At 34.7% G+C, this 14,934-nt stretch overlaps 1 protein-coding gene across 1 annotated transcript in view; it reads left to right on the forward strand.

The window, feature by feature from the left end:
- FAM227B (family with sequence similarity 227 member B) overlaps positions 1-14,934 on the forward strand; it is a 214,313-nt gene that overhangs the window by 175,683 nt on the left and 23,696 nt on the right. Inside the window, exons 10-11 of the mRNA XM_054565682.1 lie at positions 6,876-6,973; positions 10,440-10,602. Of these exons, the coding sequence (XP_054421657.1) occupies positions 6,876-6,973; positions 10,440-10,602 (261 nt within the window). The remainder of the gene's footprint in view (positions 1-6,875; positions 6,974-10,439; positions 10,603-14,934) is intronic.

Here is a 14,934-nt window from a genome sequence, read left to right on the forward strand (position 1 = left end):
CTTTCTAGATCTGCTTCTGATGATGTCAGATGTTGCCCCTGTCTGACCTTAGGCTGTCTGTTCGAGACTTCCAGGAATCTACTGTCCGTGGCTGTCTCCTTCAGCTGTTAATCTAGTCACTCTCAATATTTTCAATATTTTTTCTCAATAAGCTTTTTAAGTATGGTATAATGGTGAGTTTAAATGTATACTCCTTAATAAATAATATTAATAACAATATTGGCAAACATAACCTTTATGATGTGCCAGGCACTATGATTTTCATATATGATTTTATTTTTATCCAGCTAACAAATACGTAAGGTAATTATTATCATCTCCAAACTATATTTGAAGAACTGAAACCTAAAGAAATTAATTTTCCCAAGGTCACTGGGTTTACAAATTACAGAGCTGGTATTTAAATTGATGTCCATCTGACCCCAAGGCCTACATGCTTAACTAATAACTCTACTCTGATTCAGTAAGCAGATTAAGTTCACATGTGTGTGCTTTAAACTACTGATCTAGTTGGAGTTAAATCCACTTTTCTAGTGGATGGAACAGGAGAAGACCTGGCCTGAATGAGAACCCTCCCAAACTCTGAGTGGACTTGTCTTTGGAGGCACCTGCAGGGAGGGCTTGAATACTTTTAGAGCAATTTTTAGAGGAAGATTAAAGTCTCAGTATCCTCTGCTACTGTTGAAATTTCTACCGTGAGTATAGCTGTGATATTTTTCAAAGAAAAACAGGAGCCACAGTTCAAAAAATAGAACAATATTTACAGAATACTACATATCAAATATTGGCCCAATAAAAATATCTTATTAAAGTAATTGTAGAGGATATAAAAAACACAACAGCACAATAAAAAAGATTTTTTTCAATATTAACACTTAATATGCATTACTGTCTTTTTTTTTTAAATCTTGGATCTCAAATCTAAACTATTAGCCATAGCAGAACATTTAAAAGCTGTCAGTGAGTTTCCCTGGCCCGTGTGGCTCAGTTGTTTGGATCATCATCTGGTAGATTGAAACATCATCAGTTCGATTCCCCATCAAGGCATATGCCCAAGTTGTGGGTTTGATCTCCCATCAGGGTGTGTATGAGAAGGGGGGCCATCGATGCTTCTCTCTTATCTCTCTCTCTCCCCACCTCCCTCTCCCTCTCTTTCTTTCCTCCTCTTCCCCTCTCTAATAAAGAAATGTCCTCAGGTGAGGACAAAAATAAATTAATTAATAGAATAAAAATATAAGCTGTCAGAAGGGAGACCTTTACGGGGGGGCTGAGTGAAAAGGGCAAAGGTATTAAGTTAAAAAGAGAAAAACTCATAGACACAGACAACAGTATGGTGATTACCAGAGGGAAAAAGGGTAGGGGCAGGTAGAAAAGGGTAAAAGGGGTTAAATGGTGACAGGGCATATTACAGAATTGCACACTTGAAAGCTATATAATTTTATTAGCCAATGTCACCCCGATAAATTTAATAAAAATTTTAAAATAAATAAATAAAAGTCATCTTTATACCATAGTTTCCTTATACCTTGAATGATAGAATAAACACAAGGCCGACCTGGAAAATATGATTAAGTAATTCAGTAGGTGAGAAACAAAAAATTTTTTTCAATTCTTGGCAATTCCCAATTAATCTACAATTGCAAGGACCCCAGTGTTCTTGTGGCACTTCCCACGTTTCTTCAGCTGTAGCACTATTGTATTGTATTGTAATTATATGAGAATATGCCTTAGATTTTTCTACTCCTCCCCTACACAGAGCATGAGCCCTGTCTTCTCCATCTTTGTATCCCAGGCATCAAACATGTAATTGAAACTCAGTGGACATTAGTGAAATGAATAAATACAGTTAAGATGAATGATAATTTTAACATATAGCAGATTTTGCTAATAGTAACCAATCAGAGTAAACTGCCCTTAAGAAATCTAATGAGCTGATGCATATGTCTTAGTCAAAACTCTTTCGGTTATAACAGAAATCTACTCAAAACGTTCTATTATAATAGAATGTTAAATGACACTCTGTCTTTGTTTCTTCTGAGGTCTTAAAGACTGATGACATCAGTAGGTTTATCCTAAGGAGAGGTTCTATACCACTTTGTAGGACATTAGACTACCTCCAGCCTGTAAAAAATGGGGAGAAGGAATTTTGAAGAATCAAGATGATTCCTTAGGAGGAAAGTCTTGGAACACTTCTCCCCTCCAGCACACTGAGGACAAGGTTGAGAAGTTAAAGAGACCAAGAAACAGAGGCTGCTGCCCTCTGTTCTAAGCCAAGCGTCCCCTGGATTTGGCGAGAGTATGCTGGTGGCGAATACTATGGACCATCATTCTCATGCGAGATAACCCGTGAGCCTCTACAGCTCTGTGCATTATCATACTTTTTCTTTTATTTTTAAATTTAAAAAGATTGTATCAGTGGTGTTTTAATTATTTTGGTTACTGATAAAATTGAAAAACTTTTCAAAAGCTTATCTGTTAGTTTTGTTTTATGACTTCCTCTTATATCCTTCACACAAGTTTAGTACTGAGATTTTTGTTTCTTCTGTTATTATTGTATTAGAAATAGTTTTTCCAATTCTTTTGTGGTATTTTTTGGCTAGCTGAAATTTTAAATTTTTACACAATAAAGTATATTACTTTTTTAATCTATAATCTCTTATTTTATAACATTCTTCACCACATGTCTCTATATTTTCTTCTTCAATTATGGTTCTTTTTTATTTTCCATACTTAACTCATCAATGCATCCACAGCTTACACAATATACTAATGGAATCCTTCAAAATGCTTTGGTTGAATTATGCCTTGCTGTTCATTGTGCTCAGCATATACTGATGGTATTATTTTTTTAAAAGGTTGTGATCTCCTCATCCTTGTGGTAAACATATTCTCAAAACTTTCATAAACTACTCCATAGCACTTCATGAGGTTGAGAGAGAGAGAGAGAGAGAGAGCACTCCATCTGATTCTAGTGCCAAGAAGAGCTGGAAATCTTTGCAGAAGTTTGTGTTTTTTTGGGGGGGTTGTTTGTTTTTTTACTCTCATGGACATTTTAAAGAGTGTGATGAATAGGATGATATTGTTTAAGTGTTCTGTTAAGGCTAAATAATTGTCCACTGTGCATATGTATATGTGTACACATAGCACAATTTCTATATCCATTCATTTATTCATTCACATTTAGGTTGTTTCCATATCCTGGCTGCTGTGAGTAATGCAGAAACCTCTTTGAGATAATGATTTCACTTCCTCTGAGTATATACCCAGAAGAGAGATTGCTGGATTATATTCTACTTTTTTCTATTTCTGTGAAAAATGCCATTTAATTTTGATAAGAATTACACTGAATCTGTATATTGCTTTAAAATGGACATTTTAAAAAGAATAATTTTCCAATCCATAAACATGGAATATCTTTCCATTTATCCGTGTCTTCTTCAATTTCTTTTATTAATGTTTTACAGTTTTCAATCTACAGATCTTTCACCTACATGGTTAGATTTATTCCTAAGTATAAGTATTTTATTCTTCTCTATCATGTGATCATTTTATTGATTTTTCCTTTCAAATAGATTGTTGGTCATGTAAAAAACACACACACACACAACTGATTTTTTTAAAGATTTTATTTATTTGTAAAAAGAGTGGAAAGAAGGGAGAAAGACAGGGAGAGGAATATCAATGTGAGAGAGAAACATCAATTGGTTGCCTCTGTGCCTCAAATGGGTACTGAACCAGCAACCCAGGCATGTGCCCTGAATGGGAATCAAACCAGCAACTTTTCACTTTGTGGGACAATGCCCAGGCAACTGAGCCACACTGGTCAGGGCTAAAACAACTGATTTTTTTACGTTGATTTTTTTTGTCCTGCAACTTTCCTAAATTCATTCAGTTCTAATAGTTTTTTTTTTTTTTAATGGTGTCTTCAGGATTTTCTAGATATAAATTTGTCACCTGAAAAAAGAAATAATTTTACTTCTTTCTTTCTAATTTTGATGCCTTTTATACCTTTTTCTTATCTGATTGTTCTTGCTAGTACTTCCAGTACTATGTTGATATAAGTGAAAATGGTGAACATCCTTGCATTGTACTGGATTTTAGAGGAAAAGTTTTCAGTGTTTGCTCACTGGCTATGATGTTAGCTATGGGTTTTTCATGAACAACCTTTATTGTGTTGAGGACGTTTCCTTCTATACTTATTTTATTGAGAGTTTTTATTATGAATGAATGTTGAACTTTGTCAAATGCTTTTTCTGCATCTATTGAGAAAAATCATGTGGCTTTTATTTTTCAATTTATTACTGTAGTGGATCACATTGATTGATTTGCCTATGTTAAAGCAACCTTGTATCTCTGAGATAAATCACACTTGGTCATGGTGAATAATCTTTTTACTGGGTTGTTGAATTTGATCTGCTTTGAGAGCAAACTGACTTACAGTTTCCTTGTGTTGTCTTTGTCTGGCTTTGATATCAAGGTGACACTGGCCTCATAAAAGGAGTTTGGAAGAGTTCCCTCTGCTTCTCTTTTTTGTAAGAGTTTTTAAAGGATTTAATTAAACAATTAATTTATCATTAATTGTTTGTTAGAATTCAGCCATGAGACCATCTGGTTCTGAGCTTTTCTTTGCTAGGAGATTTTCTATTATCACTTCACCCTCCTTATTCATTACTAGTCTGTTCAGGCTCCTTTTCTTCATGATTCAGTCTTTATAGATTGTAAGTTTCTAGCAATTTACCCATTTTTCCTAGGTTATGTAATTTGTTGGTAAATAATTTTTCATAGAAGTCTCATGATCCTTCGTATTTCTGTTGTATCAGTTGTAACATCTCCTCTTTTATTTCTGATTTTGAGTCCTCCCTCTTTGTTCATGGTGAATCTAGCTTAGGTTTGCCTATTTTATTTATTTTTTAATAAACCAACTTTAGTTTCATTGATCTTTTCTATTGTATTTTTAATATATAGTTCATTTGTTTTTGCTGTAGTCAAAATAGTATGTTCTAATTTTTGTTTCAGAACTCATTTAGTGGTGGATTTTATTAATGTTCTCAATTCTATAGGAAAGACTTAAAATGGGTCCTATTTTCTTCAACAACACCTTTATTTAAGCCACACTGGTCAGGGCTAGTAACCTCTAAAAAATGCCTAGATAAATGCCCAAATCAAGTGATTTGAAAGTGAGATTTTTATTGTGGGTATAGCTGACATGAAGTAGAGGCATGTCTATTCATAGAAACTAAAAATTAAGTAATATTACCTAATTACCTATTGTATTTAAGAATGACTCAAAATTGAGAAAGTTTTGTTTTTAATTATTCCTCCTAAAGATAATATTTTTATTAGTTTCAATTTTTATCTTTTCAGTGTTTATTTATACAAGTGAAGGTAAATACAGTAGATATTTTTATTTTCTCTTTTATACTAAAGTAGCCTACTATGTACAATGAATTAAATAACATACTCTATACACTGTTCTGCCCCTTACTTTTATCACTTAGTGATATGACCAGTAGATCTCTTTACATAGATATGGGGATTTTCCTCATTGCCTTTTACAACTCCATAGTATTCCTTCAAATAGGGGTGCTTTAGTTTATTCAACCACAACTTGACTGCTAATACATGGGATAGTTATAATCTCTAAATTTTCAAATTATTGCCACAAATCAATAAACTCATACATATGTTCTTTCACACTTATGTAGGAGGTTGTATAGGATGTATTCTCAGAAAAGAAATTTCTGGGTCAAAGGGAAAATACGTATTTTTGGTAGATATTGCCAGATTCCTCATCATATGGGATCATATGCCCTTGAGTGAGTTTTAATGAAAAGAAATTCTATGATTTACTACTTTTCGTGTCAATTGTAACTCCAACTGAATCTAACCTTGGTTCCAGTCAAAATTTTAAAATGCAGATTCTTTGCTCACCAAATCTCTAATCTCTGCCAGAGATAGATCCCCACTTGCCTCTAGTGTGTCAGACTAATATTTAACATCTTTTAGTGTCTAATGTCAAAAATAAATCCAAGTGACTTTCCTCAACTCCTCAGAGTTTTATCGTCAACTGCACAACCTCTAGATCTAATTAGTCTACCTGGTAACTGATAATAATAATCAGTGCCAGAATCTAGCATAAATCTCCTAGATCCCCTGTTTGCTCTGTGTTAAGATATCTTAATAACTAGCTTTTAAGCTGATCAACGCTGCTGATTAAATCACACAGTTCTTTTTTTCCTAGAAGACATGACAAGATTCCTTAGATACCCTCATGTGTATCCATGCCAGTTGCAAGGAAGAATTACCAGATATGGGTGTATTCAGTATGCAGAAAATGTGGACCCTAACATGCAGAGGGACACACCTCCTATTACATTTAACTAGAAGGTCATGGTAACAGCTCAGAACTCAGAGGCAAAATACCTAGGCCTCTGTCCTCTCCTGTGTACTCTTAATAAGTGACAGCTTAGAGCAAGTCATGAGAAAGTGAGATGGAATATTCATTTCCTCTGACTAGGCCAAGCTATAACAATATCTTAAACTTCTCATCCATCTTTGCCTCTCTCCATGTTTAGAATGAATTGCTAGGAGAAGGAAGAGGCATCATGTCTTTTTGTCAAGAAAAAAAAACAATTTTTAAAAATACGGTATTTTCTGCCCTGGCTGGTGCGGCTCAGTACATTGAGTGTAAATCAAAGGGTCACTGGTTCCATTCCCAGTCAGGGCACATGCCTGGGTTGGGGGCCAGGTCCCCAGTAGGGGGCACACAAGAGGCAACCACTTATTGATGTTTCTCTCCCTCTTTCTCCTTCCCCTCCCCTCTCTAAAAATAAATAAATAAAACCTTTAAAAATATATTGTATTTTCTGTTTCAGCTATAGACTTCAATATGATGAAAATTTTAAAGAAATCAACAGCATATACAACATCCACATCCAATGAAGAATCAAGATTACCAAAACTAACAATAAAGGTTTGGAGTATAGTAATTATTTTTTTAAGTTTTTACTTCTTTAATTTGCAACATAGATGGCTGAACAGCTTCATGTAGGCAATGTTGGTTATTTCCTGCTTGATATATATCAGACAAAATTTAATGGTCTAAGTGATTTATTGGGAGATTAATCTTAATATTAAAAAATATTTTTTTTCCTAAAAAATATCCTCATCTCTAATGAGAAAGAAAGGCATAGCATTTGTCTTTTCTCATATGTCTGGTACCACTTGTCCGTGGACTGGCATACAAACATAACTTTGATCTCAATAAACGTCAGTCAAAGTCGCTGGGAAATCTTCAAAGGAATTTTCAGTAATGGTTGAACTGTCCCTACCTCTTAAGCCATGGTCCTGGGATAACTGACTGCATGTAGATACTATTACCCTAAATGCTAAGTCTTTAATGCTATGTTTCTCCACCTTCAGACAATGATTTGATGACGTTATTGGCTTGAAATTCTGAATCTGATCTCTTAACTTGTTAGACAATTAGATTTTAAGTCTATTGAAGTCTTTATTGCTAAAACTTTGTCTGAATTACCTAGTCAAGTCCAGTCATTATTTTAAATTTTAAATTGTGCCTATATAAAAACCACTTTCTGATAGTCAGTACTCACATATTTCCTGGTATCTAACTATCCAGGGAGTTAGACTCTTTTCCAACCTTCACAATGCTGCCAAGGATGGTTTGTAAGTACCAAGAAAAGAAACTGGTGATCTCTAGGCTTCAGTTTGGGGTCAATGAGAGTATCACCTTTTTTGGCAAGGGGGAGCGGATTGCTTGATTTAGAAAACAAGGAAATGTAATAGAAATTGTATATCTGATCTTCAGCAAGCAATAAAAATGGTCCTTTGTACCTCACCTACAGAAGTTGAAGAAATATGGACAGATGGACTTGTAACTGACTATACAACTTTTTCAGATGACACTATTAAAGAAAGAAAGCAAATTGCAGATACATTGTCGGTAGTATACCATATTGTTGCATTATTGGCCCTGTTCTATACAGACTACTTTATCAACAATTTGGATAAAAATATGGTTGCCATTTTTATTAGATATGTAGAAGTCATAAACTTGGAAGAATTATTAATACATCAGATGATGAAAAATTCATGGTAGGCTAGAGTAAAAGGCCTGATCTTAGAAAATAAACTCTTATTGTGGAAAAAGTATAGAGGTCCAATATTACAACTGCAGAGCAACAGTATAATAAAGCTTAGGGACATCTGAAAAGATTTGGGGATTATTTTTAACAGTAACGTGTATGTGTTAACATTAAAATATTGTTGACTACAAAATCTCCTGAATTCCTGGCCATTTAAATAGACTTGTGGGCTATCTTCTATACTGTGTATTCATTTTGGAGAACTGAATTGTAAAAGGGTGTAGACAATCAGAAGCATTCGGAACTGAATATGACCAGAATGCTGAAGGACTCAAACGATAGTGTTTGAGCAATGGTCAAAATACTTAAAGACATTTCTACTGGCAAAGAAAAAGCCCTGGAGACCTTATCAACTGTTTTCAAAAATGTATAGAGCTACTGTAGCAAAGCAGGATTAGATTCTTCTATGGGGCTCAAAAAAGTTTTTTACCAAGGTATTTTTTATTTTTACTAATAAGTGAAAGCTATGGGGAGACATTTCAGTTCAACACAAAGAACTTTTTCTGCCACCAGGTTGCCCAAATGCTGAATGGGTACCTGTGGGTTTCCAATACCCATAAGGGCATTGCAAGGACACACATTAGAAAATCAAAAATCAAAGTTTTGTTCTGTAGTCATTATCAAGAATTATATTTTAATAAATTAACAGAAAAATTCAGCACCAAAACCATGCCTGTAACTCTCTGATTCACCCCTTGTGATCCTTTCAAAGTTTATAGGATTGCTTGGTTCTTCAAAATTACTACCAAGTTGTATTTTGATTATAAAAGTCCTGCTAATGGAATCAAAGTTTTCTGACAATTTTCTGTCTTTTGTGGGGCAAATGGAAACAGCAGGGCTTCTGGTTAGTTGCTGTGGCTATTTTGAATATTTCTAGCAAGAGTGCTTCAGGCAACATGGGATCTTCTGCTCTAAAGTATCTAAGAAAATAGCTAAGGCTCCACAAAACACTGAATTTGCATTTAATACCTAGTTCTACTCTTGCCTGGTTAAACTATCCTTAAAATATCAGGGATCCTCACAGACAAAGAAGGAGCTGTGAACTGTGGTTTTTCTAAGTTGAAAACTGATAACTGTAGGGAAAAAAATAACAGAAATGTTTATCTGTAGTACTTCAGTAAGATAGATTCTATCTTATAATACACAAGACAAAAGCCTGGAAGGGAGTCATAAAATGATCTTTTGAGGCAGACAAAAATTTCCTTTTAATCTAAATGGAGTTTGGCTTGGTTTTGCGTGTAATTTAAAGATCAGGCTAGATGTAACCTGATGTAAATTGCCATGGAAGATTAAGATGAAGGAAACATCAGATGTATTTACATCGTGGAAAACACATCTGACACTGACATTTAGTTTTCACCATCAAAGTGCTTTTGATTATCATAGTCCCACTTTTTAAAATAATTCTGGAGCAGCTATTAATGAATACAATTTAAAAGTGACCATAAGTAAAAGAAACACACATGAATTTTATGCATCAGTAGAAGCAAATACAAGTAAAATCTTATATCCCCACAGAAAATGGAATCAATAATAAATCTCTCATTTGGCATTACAAAAATTGAGAGAAGGCTAAATATATGAGTAGTTGCTATACTGACTTTGTTTCCCACAAGAAGTCTGTAAGAGAATCTTGGAGCAATTAAATTTATGATTGTTGTTTCCTGACATAGAAATCGCGGTCAACATTTTTTTTCCGTCTGCACTTTGGTTATGTTATCAAACTGCCTCTAAACTCTTTTGTTCAAATGAGAAGTCAGCTGTAAATCCTAGTAAGATTTCCATATATGCTGTTTTTCCCTTGCTGTGTTTGAGATTTTTCTTTTTGTCTTTGTTTCAACACTTTGATATGAAACAGTCTAGGTGTGAATTTATACTACTTGAAGCTAAGTTTCCTGTATATATTTCTCATAAAATTTGGGAAGGTTTAGTCACTATTTATTCACATATTTTACTTGCCCCTTTTTCTAGGCCTCTGTTAATTTTCTTTATTCTTTTTTATTTCTGTTCTTCAGACAGAATAATCTCTACTGACCTGTCTTCAAGCTCACTGATAAAGCAAAAGGCTAAGAGAGCTTTGCTGAGCATACTCATAGATTCATACGTTAGTAAATTCTTTTAATTAAGAAGATGCTTTGCAGAAGTTACTGTTTTTTCTTTTAATATACTAGATGGTAATTTTATTTATAGGTATAATGTCATTACAATTTATTTACAGGTCTTTAAAAACACACAAAATTGATAACAGATTTTATTTATTTCTTCTCCTCACAGTCCCATTATTGTAGCTCTGGTCCAGAGTTTAAACGTGTGCTCTTCAACTTTGGAGGTCAGAGTCCACTGATTTCATATTATCTTCAGATGCATCAGCTAGCTGGTACTTTCAAAGGCCCTCGACAAACCAAGGTTAAACTCACTGAAATAGCACGAGAACCATATCCTTTTCTTAAGCTTTGTTTTAATATCATCTATTTCTACACTATTCAAAACTTTTTACTAAATGTCTCAAGAAAAAATTAATGCATTTTTTAACCATTGCTTTTATTTAGCATTTAATTACATTCAAAAACTTTTGTAGCACATTTGGTTAAATTATTTACCGTTTTAGATCTAAGGCTGATTTTGCATCTAAGAAAACTAAAACAAACGTAAAACATAGGCAGTTTAAAAACTGGTATATTTAGCTCTTTAGTAAAAGACTATCTTTGCAACTTACTGTTCAGTGTTCAGATTTAAACATTCATCAGAACTGTGGGTAATGGGCTTCAGGGCTTCTCCAAAAGAGGGTTTCAAACATGTTTCAACTGTAGAATTGTTTGTTGCAATGAAAATTTATCAAAAAGCTTAATGCGTAAAATAGAAAATAAATGAAACTGGAGCCCATTGGTTGCAGCAGGGGTGGGGGGCCCAGAGTGCTGTTTACACTCCTAGGTTCCCTCTGCGTAGCCCATCCTGGGCCAGGCCATGCTGGGGACTCAGATGGACCCTGGAGGGACCTAGTACTGTGCTCTCCAAAGTGGAGCACATGCAGCTCCGGGCAGAGGAAAAATATATCAGGACTCTTGCTCACATGTAGTCCTATTTTGAAAACAAAAAAAGAAGTTGCACTTTACTAATAATGAGTAAACAAGCACGCTTGCTCAGCTGACATTTCAGTCTGCACTCTCCTGTGTCGAGGGCTAATGATGACATCTTTGCTCCTGTGTTGCTTGCTGAACACCACAACATAGTGCTGTTTTCTTTGGCAGGTTAAGCAGATTTATAGATTATATCATCTAGTTTTAACTAAATTAACAACTCACTAGTAGAGCAATAGCTTTAAAAGATTTCTGAAAATAACTGTGGATTGTTGATAATATTTATGATGCAAGAATAAATTTTTAAGAAAAACAACTGGTAGAACAATGTTTCTCCTACTCCTTGAAGGAGCTCATTTTCAGCCACACTGAAAAGAAATCAGTGGTGACCCATTCAGTTCCGCCAAGATGGAGTCCATAAATATAAAAATATTCAAAAAGCCTATTTGTAGTATGGATATACATAATTTTATAAACAATGAATCTAGCACCAAGTGTATGCTGCCCTTTTCATTATTATCAAATGACAGTGCGCCAGTTGAATGTGCAAGGCATTTGTGAACCAACTGTCTAGACATCATTACAAATCTCTACAATTTGAGGACTAAAGGTTTAGTGTGCCATTAATAAATGTTCAATTTTATTTTAAAAAATATTTATTTCATCTCACTGTTTTTATTTGTATACTGCCTATTTTTTATAATGTATATACTATATTAATACAGATTGATGAGTACATAATTTATAAATTTAAAATTACACCCATATGGGAATGTGCTCCCGTAGCTTGTCCTCACGGCATATGTGATGAAGGAAGTGTGGGGGCCGCTGCTCTAGCAGGTTCTCAGCGCTCTCCCCAGGGCGCTGCTTCTCCCACATTTCAGCCAATAGGATCCCTAGAGCCTCCCTGGCCACAGGCATGTGGAATTGATGTCAACGGCTTGGGAACACAGAGGAAAAGCAAACAATAGAGCTAAATCAGTCTGTTTTAAGACTTGTAACTTAAGTTATGATGCAAGTATTATCATCAACCTCGAATTATGTCTAAAACAAAATTTTTAAATCTCTAGAAGTAAAGTTTGAAAGGTGTCTAAAACTTTTCATAATAGATTAATTTTATTTTTAACTGATTTTTGTTGTGATTATAAAAATGTCAATCTTTGATTTTGTTTACATTTCTGATGGGCATGGATTTGTCCGATGGGTAGGTAAGGATTCATACCACCAGTACACTGAGAATGTGGGAAGGGTGTGCATGTGTGTAGGGGTGTGGAAAGGAGGAGATGGAGACCTAAGGCATGAAACTTATTACGATTTTGTCTCATTCCATAAAATTTTGAAAGAAATCATCCATTGGAAAGTAACAGGCTTTCCATGATGCTTACTGAGCTTGTAAAAGATCATACCCTCTGGTGAGAAAAAATGTTCCTATATCTAATGATGAACAAAATGGTAACGATACCTCACATTCACCAGCACTTGGCAATTTTTTCAAGCACATATTGAATTCCTCCATTGTGTTATCACGGGAATGACAAGGGTCCTGTGACAGCAGGCAGAGCAGGCACCCGTCCCAGCCACTTCACAGATGAGGAACCCAAAGCGCAAAGAGGGTAAGTAGCTTGCTGCACACAATTGCCTCTATGTCCCTGACACCTGAAAAAAGTGTCTAGCATACAGTAGTTGTTAAATTAATGCCTAATGCATGGCCATCGCATGCTTATATATAAAGACCAAATTTTATTTTTCAAAAAGAATTAACATTATCTTTAAAAGTTAAAAAAAAGAAAACTTGAGGGAAAAGATAGAAATTTGGCAGTCACTGGTACTAAGTTAATCTATAAAGTCATCATTATTAAAATTATATTTTTAAAAACGTAATAGTTATTGTGTACCAAGCACTCTTCTAAGTACATTATACTTAACTCATTTACGTGTATGAACTTCTGAGACAGATATTATCATTGTCATCAACTTTAAAAAGAAGGAAATTGAGGCACAGGAAAGTCAGGCAACTTGCCTGAGGGCACTGTAGTCAGTGGCAACCCTTGGAGTCCCTCCTGGGCAGCCTGGTTTCAGGGCAGAAGCCCTGGAGCTCCCGGGTACTGACTGTTTGCCCAGGGGATGGGGTAGCTCCAGAGGAAGATAAAGACTTAGTCCAGGCTCTTAAGGAGAATTTTAATTACGGATTGGGGCAAGCGTGGTAACAGTCAAATAGTGAATTCTACATACAGTTGGTCCAGCATTGAATCACTGTAGCAGCTTTTCTTTCAGACATTTGAGATTGAATGGCCATCCAATTCTATTTCAAAATCCTTTTCTGTATGCAGTTTTAAATTAGAGTCTCGTGGAACAGAGACATTTGAAAATAAATTTAACATGATAGGTAATATTTCTTTGATTCAGAGTGACTTGCCAAAGCCACCAGAGGGAGGATTGCTCTGCTGTCAGTGTTTTAGCGTCCGTCCGTTTGGAAACACCGAGAAGACCGGAGACGAGTGTGAGGGAGGGAGGAAGGGAGGGGCGAATTAATTGTAAACTGCAGGGGTGTTCATGATTCTAAGAGGGTTTTTAATGTACATTTATAAGGAAATAATACACTTCTTTACTAATTAATGTACATTAAATCACTATTAGTAGAAAATGAATATTTTGGTGAATGATATTTGAATTTTTTTGAACTTGAATATTTGATCACTTAGTATTAGAGTTATGAGTAAAACAGGAAAAAGCTTTGATTTCTGAGAGCAGAATGTGTAGTGTGTCTTTAAACTTGCAGAATCTTGGGCAAAATTTATTTGTGGCTCCTAATTTTTCCTTCTCACATTGTCTTTATTTTTATAAACCATTTCAATCCTCTCTGTGTTGAGAGTAAACTAACAAAGAAATGCCTAAAAGTCTAATAACTTTTTCAAATGCAAAACACAACTTTTTTTAAAAACAAGGGAGAAAACTCAGGAACAAAATGTTGAGTGTAGTTTGTGTGGGTTCTGTTAAAAAGAAAAGTCGATAGGCTGTATCTGTATTTCTAACTTGAGTTTAGACCACTCACATTCAGTTGCAGTTTAGGAAAAAGTCCGAACTCAATGCATAATGAGTGCATTGTATTACTTATAAACACATGCTTCCACCATCAGGCACACATACATAGACTTTTTAACATGTAAAAGCTTTTATGGACAGGTTATTAAACTCTACAATTGAAAATAATGTGAGACATATCAAAGTTGATTCCAGAAAAAATAAAATAAACCCTATACAAAGAAGTTTCTCTGTTGGGAATTATCTGTGGTGTGGAGGAAGCAAATAGTCCACAGTAGTTAAAAAGGAAAAAACCCCGAGACTCATAAAACGTCACCAGATCTGTGTAAACACTGTGTCTTCACACAGTCAGAGTCCAGCAGGAAACTCCTCAGAGCCATGTGCAACTTTTTCTCACTTTTATTTAAAAAAGATTTCTGGTCATCTTTGTCCCATGTGCATTCATAGACTTTTTCTCACTATTGTGTGAATAATAGCTTGTGAATTGTTATTAAAGTTACTATCAATTGTATTTTTTACTTCAAACCAGTGACATCGTAAGCTAATTAACATTTACTAAAGATCTGGTCATTATATATATATATTTTTTTAATTATAAATTAGCTAAAAGACAAGTGTCCAAAAAAAACTTCTAATCCAGAACCCTCCCA

The sequence above is a fragment of the Pteronotus mesoamericanus genome, unplaced genomic scaffold (assembly GCF_021234165.1).
Source record: "Pteronotus mesoamericanus isolate MK-2021 breed Mesoamerican mustached bat unplaced genomic scaffold, CSHL_Meso_final contig_164, whole genome shotgun sequence".
Classification (NCBI taxonomy): domain Eukaryota; kingdom Metazoa; phylum Chordata; class Mammalia; order Chiroptera; family Mormoopidae; genus Pteronotus; species Pteronotus mesoamericanus.